General features: G+C 39.3%; 1 protein-coding gene across 1 annotated transcript; it reads left to right on the top strand.

Annotated features, from left to right (window-relative positions):
- Positions 1-1,547: 1,547 nt before the first annotated feature.
- Positions 1,548-4,915, top strand: LOC139712476 (N6-Methyl-AMP deaminase-L-like; the record flags this gene model as incomplete). Its single annotated transcript, XM_071624291.1, has 3 exons — positions 1,548-1,622; positions 3,488-3,648; positions 4,767-4,915. Coding segments are annotated over exons 1-3 (361 nt in total), but the record flags the coding sequence as incomplete, so codon positions are not given.
- Between the last annotated feature and the right edge of the window lie 1,188 nt (positions 4,916-6,103).

Below are 6,103 nucleotides of genomic sequence, written 5' to 3'. Positions count from 1 at the left end.
TCGTTTTAACTCATTTTTGATACTGGACATAAAAAAAAAGGCATTTCGGAGGCTTATTTCCAGACACCGCGCATGCGCACTCGAATGTCTACAGAAGAAGATAGGATTACAATTAGGCCAAAATCTTTTGTTTTCGTAAAAAGGAATATTAATTTAATATTCAGACAAAATTTCAAGTTATTTAACACATTTTTTCACAAAAATATACAAACTTAAAGTGTGAAACTTGAAAAATTGCAAAAATTTTGTAAAATTTGGTGAATTTTGTCGACATCGTTGCCCATTTCGTTGTCGATGACGACAAACTGAGGGCTTATATTGCCAAACTTTGCTTTGCATCATATTTCCCATCTTCTGCGGAATCTAGAAATACCAAAATCTTTGGTTATCATTGAAAAATAAAGGCATGGGGACCACTTTATTAGGATAATACCCAAATGTTATTCCCCCGTATTCGCGAAAAGGTCGTTCCGGAAGTGACGTCACAAAACGTCACGGGGCCGGTCTTGGGACCCAACTTTTTTTTTTGTTAACATCACTTTTCTGACTCTTTAGACCAAGGGCTACATGGAAACAACAATGAATGTTAAGTGCAGAGGGGGTGCACGTTGACCCCCACTAGCCCATGGCCTAAATGCCAACCAGGAATCGCGCTGAATCACAATATTTTGTCGGCTCCAGGCTTTTTGAACAATGTTTCACACTTTATAATTATCATACCCCTTTTATTATGGTTAAAAGAAATCTTAGAAAAAAAATATCTGATTTCATGATCACCCTTTTCATGTCGATTTCAAAAGCACTTTACTAACCCTTGAATTACCATTAAGGATTTTTTTTTTTATTATTTTCTTTTTTAACCAGCGGATGGGGGGGGGGCACGTGCCCCCCCCCCCCCCCCCCCCCTCCGTGCGCCCCTAGTTATGCCACTGTTTGCGGTTGCGGTGTTATGACATTTGTGGTTCATCCACCTCCCTTCCCTGGCCCCTGGTGGTAAAATTGAGTATACTAAACTTCGTTAAATTTTGTCAAATTGGTCTTGTCACTGCCATTACATGAGCTGGTTTCATGTCTTGGTTCATTTATCAAATCAGATATATCATTTTTGTATTTTGTACTCGCATACACCAATGGCTGGAAACTTGAAACTATAAATAATGGGCATTAACCGTAGTTTATACATACAGCTGTATTTTATGTAAATGCAGCTCTATGAGTTTACTATATTATCATCAATATACGTATGGTATGTATTGCAATCAGTAACAAAAAGCATGCTTTCCAAAAGCATGCTTTGGAATTTTCGTCTCACCTCATTGTTCACACGCGGTGTTCCATAGATAGCGATTGCATTGCACAGCTAGCTGCGCATCCATACAGCATGCACAGAGGACCATGTGTGTGGTCTACTTGTCTGCAAACGCAGCGCAAATTTTGAACACTGCGATGCATGGCCATGCTGCAGCTGTACAAAATATACGTGGTGTGTGCACTGTTCTAGAACACGAGTACGATACGAGTGTGTGATTAGGCCATAATAGGGAGGATTCTCCAGAATCGCGAAACAGTGCATGATGGATGAGACTGTGAACTTGTCATTCTGCCAGCAGCTTCCAAAAGTGGTATGCATGTATTGTACAATTTAAGTTTTGATGGCTTCTGTGTTTTCTTCGTGTGTGCAGTGAAATGTTGTCGTTCGTCCGTAAATGTCCGTACCTGGTAGTCAGCCTGACTTTAGCTGCAGCTGTATTCTATGGTTGAGCAGTAGGCCTATTACTCCAGTAGCCCGACCAGACGCTGTGCGAAGCAGAGTGGTGCAGCTGCACTGCAGTTACCAGTTACTGTTGCATAACCTGCCTGCCTTGTACCAAGGAGGTACAACAAGTGTACTGAATGAGCGTTGATGAGTGTGTGTGTTGGCCGTCTAACTAGTCTGTGTATCTAGTATTAAAAAATCAAAGGTGGAAAATGTCATAGTTTGGTTGTTTTCTTAGCCGAAATTTTCATTTAGCCATCCTCGTCATACATAAGTCAAGGAGCTTTTGTTTCCAATATATTGTTGGGGGCTACCGTATTCATGGTATTTCCTTCCTTTCTTGCATTTTTCTTTCTCTTTAAGTTTAGAACTGATTGCGGTTGCGGGCTAGGTTTCTAACGTTAGAGGGCTCGGCTAAAAACTGGAGTTTAGTGTCAGGGTAGTGGTTTGATAAGATAAGAATGAAAGAATAAATCCACTGACTGATTTTCACTGAAGACTGGTTGGTGAAATTAACTTTGAACTTCTTAAATGGTGACTATTAAGGTAAGCATAGTATTATAATCTAACCATGGAAGAAGTTTCACATGCTCCAGTAAGGCCACTGATCTACCAGTAAAAGTCAATATTGTGGTAAAAAAGCTGCTCCCTTGTGGTGGCTGATTGATAACTGCGCAATAGGGGGGGGGGGGGTCCAGTTCTGTACGCCTAACGATAGTTAATTTATGCACTGATAAAACAATGCGCCTTACTAATAGTGTGCTATATTCCATTAAGCAATTTGAATTAACTTTTCTTATTGTTCTAGGAAGCCCCCCAATTATGGCTGATGTAAGTTGCAGTATTTTGAAACTGAACAGGTCTGCAGATTGAAGAATTTCTTGTTTGATGTACATAGTCGTGTACATAGCAAGGAACAATGGCTAAATGGGTTCAAATAGAGCACACTCAGTAAAGTTTGTATTTGCACCAATATGTATACATGTGTAATGATCAAAGAAAAACAGTGATCAAGCATTGATCATAGTAAAAAAAGAGAAAACAAAAACAAGTGATGGTAAATTGATACATGTAAGTATTACACTCCATGGTGTTAGAACCAGTCCTGAGAGCTTCAGCGTGCATCTTTGGAGTAGATCAACTGACATGTCTGCCTCTGAAAGGACCCACCTCATCTACATACTAAACAGCCTAATCATGAAATTTCGAATGTCACTCATCAAGCACACTGTCATACACTTTACTTGACCAGCATGCCAACATTTGAAAGTTAAAAAAAGAGATGCCCATAATTATGTTGAATTTGCAAGTGATCAAAGCAGACGAGGTGTGGGGGTGCCCTGGCATGGTCTGAAGCTTTTTTCTTTTTTTTTTAATGTGAAGTTGTGTGTTTTGATGTATGATTTATTATCTGGTATGAGCTACATGTATAGTATTATTGGGTGAAACACACAACAACACACACTTCTTTTAAACAGCTAAATTGAGCAAAACGTGTACTTCTAACCTGCAGTTTTCATATATTGACTGAAAATCTGATTGTTCTTATCACCAGTGTCACAAAATATGTTTTGTGCTTGAAATATCCCAGGAATAAAAACTCCTGTACAAAAAGTTACTTTTGGTTTCCCATTGAAATATCATTGCATACATGCAATGATATTTGTACCTTATCGATCCCAAGTTCTACATATCATTGATACGATTTGTGCCTTTTTCCCCCACTTCTAGGAGCTGCATGCACATCTCAATGGATCCATTAGTCCCAAGACCATGGCAGAGCTTACGGAGAAAAAGACAAAGTCGCAAAACAGCAGCCTGGAAACTACTGTTGATGCAATCAGGAGGTGGAATGAATCAGTGAAGAAAAGGGAAAAGAGAATATTGAATGAGTATGTTCCTTGCAGTTCTCAGTTTTAAGCTTGAAACTCTGTTTCCATTTAAGATTATGAATGATGATTACTTTACTATCATACCATCATCAAGTATAGCTTGCCAATCACTAGACTTGCATTGGAACAATTTTAAAGAAGAGATAAATGCAATCTAAGTTGTTTTCCCCACTATTTACATGTGTGTGCAGAGAATAGTAGTTGGACAATGGGTTCATCTTTTCAACTTAAACTAGGAATGTGCATCAAAAAGCTATTTTGAAATGGCCAGTTATTATTAACCCATTTAGGACGGACTGATTTTGCTACAACACGCATTTCCCATAAGACAGCTGCCCGAGTATACTCGGGACTCGTCCTCAACGGGTTGAAGAGCTCTGTTGTACTTTGGACCAGAATTCAAAAGCAGATACTTGTACCCCTCTGTGGTGCTTTGTATCTCGACAGATTTGGGATTTGTTTTGTTTTTGTTTGTTTTCTTTCTAACTAAATGTACTTGAACTATTACATTATGGAAACTTCAAACTCCAGGAATGTAACTTTTGGGGGAATGGGTTTTGAAGCTGAGGGTATTTTACTGACTTAAACTTTCAATGTGCACAGGAAAAAAAAAAAGATAAGAAAGAAGACACAAAGCCAATGCAATGCAATGCCAAGAGATTGCTAAATTATCTTGAAACTGCATTTTACGGTCTGTACATGGCGATTACAAGTACAAGTACATTGTACAAGTGCTTTTCCTTATCACTACCCACTTTTGAGTAATTTTTGCATGTTATGCAGGTGTGTTCATTTCCATCTTTCAAAAATACAAAGACTTTCATATGTGGAAGGAACATGGATATTTCTTTTTTTGTATTACTTTTTGCATATTGTTGTTTCAGACTTCTAAACTGTCAAACTTTAGATTAAGCTAGTATTGAGGATTACCCTGACAGAATGTACCAACAATGGAAGTCAACAAGTGTTTATGAAAGACACAGACTGATTTTTAAGCCTACCAAAAAACTTTGTACCTGTGTGATTCTTAGAATATAAGGTCATTAATCTACATTTGTAGCCTAGTGCCAGTACATAACGCATGATAACAGTAAATGTGCAAATCAATCTCTTTACAGATGTTTTGAGACATTCAAGCACATCCATAAAGTTGTGACCGACGTTGAAGCAGTGAAGATGGTAACTCAAGATGTTATTCGGGAATTTGCAGAGGATGGTGTCCGATACCTGGAGCTTCGCAGCACCCCAAGAGACATTCCCGAACATGGTGAGACTAGTGGGCAGTATGTATGAAAGCCGTACAATCATGGCGAAAGGTTTGTGCGGCACAGAGACGAACGCAACACGCTTCCTCCCCCATTCTGTATCAATGTTGTAACACCGAATGAGAATAGCGTTGGCTCAATGGGTCAGCGAACAACACTGGGCCTCAAAATCACCTGACCCAAAATGGCTGTCCGAGCCACATGAGCTTCCGAATGGACACACACTCACAGTGCACATGCGCATGAAGAGAGGCCAAAAGAGCCACGCGTCTTCAGGCCTCTCTCCTCCATCCACCGCAGCTCGCGATCACAATGTTTGTGTATGATGCACACACACACACACATGTGTCTCAGTGGCAGCATTGTCCCACACGTTTATGGATGTAGCACTGCAGTCTGGCATTGCACAATTGCATGCACAAACTTCGTTCGTTTGGGAGTTTACGTACCATTAGGGGTTACGATTGTCCGACTTTAAAGGGTGTGTACAGTTCTGATCGAGATGAGGATTGAGCTTTTAACATTTTGCGAGATATTCAGGAACCACTCTATGAGATGTCAAAGAGACTGCGATTCTAAGGGGTATCAAAAAGTTTATTTGATGAAAATCGGTTTTGAAATGGCTGAGATATCCAAAATCAAGGTGAAACAGAGATCCTAATAAAAGGCATGGCTTGTAGTCTTTTATTATTATCACTATTTTGGATATCTCAGCCATTTGAAAACCAATACAAAACTAAACCAGTACTGTACAGTCCCTTTAAAGTGGGTAAAATAAAAGTTTTATTGGCTGTAGTTAGTATTGAAGCTTGTATGCAGATTTAGCATGCATCACTCAGAATAGTCATCATGAGATTAGTATATTTCACCAAAATGAAAGGGGGAGGGGGTGGGATGAAACTTCTGCAGAGCAAGATTTTTGTTTTCCTTTTCTTAGCAACAAACTGTGAAAAGTGTGAAATGAGTGTCCACTCAGGAATATTCCTCTACACAATCGGGACTTCCCTACGATCTTGCGAGTGGTTGAATTTGCGATAGTTGAGTACAGTACTGAACTAAGAAATGTGTACATGTATGTTCACTTCAGTCATATTGGGATCAGAGTCTCAATTTTTTTCGCGTGTCTTGAAATGTGCAAATAGCACCTGACTCGTGAAATTGTGAAAATAAAAACCTCTTGAAATATTTGG

The sequence above is a fragment of the Diadema antillarum genome, unplaced genomic scaffold (assembly GCF_040938485.1).
Source record: "Diadema antillarum isolate AM-2024a unplaced genomic scaffold, OU_Dant_1.0 seq00001811_RagTag, whole genome shotgun sequence".
NCBI lineage: Eukaryota > Metazoa > Echinodermata > Echinoidea > Diadematoida > Diadematidae > Diadema > Diadema antillarum.
The sequence above is the reverse complement of the archived record's forward strand: the minus strand, read 5'-3'. Positions and strand labels throughout refer to the sequence as shown.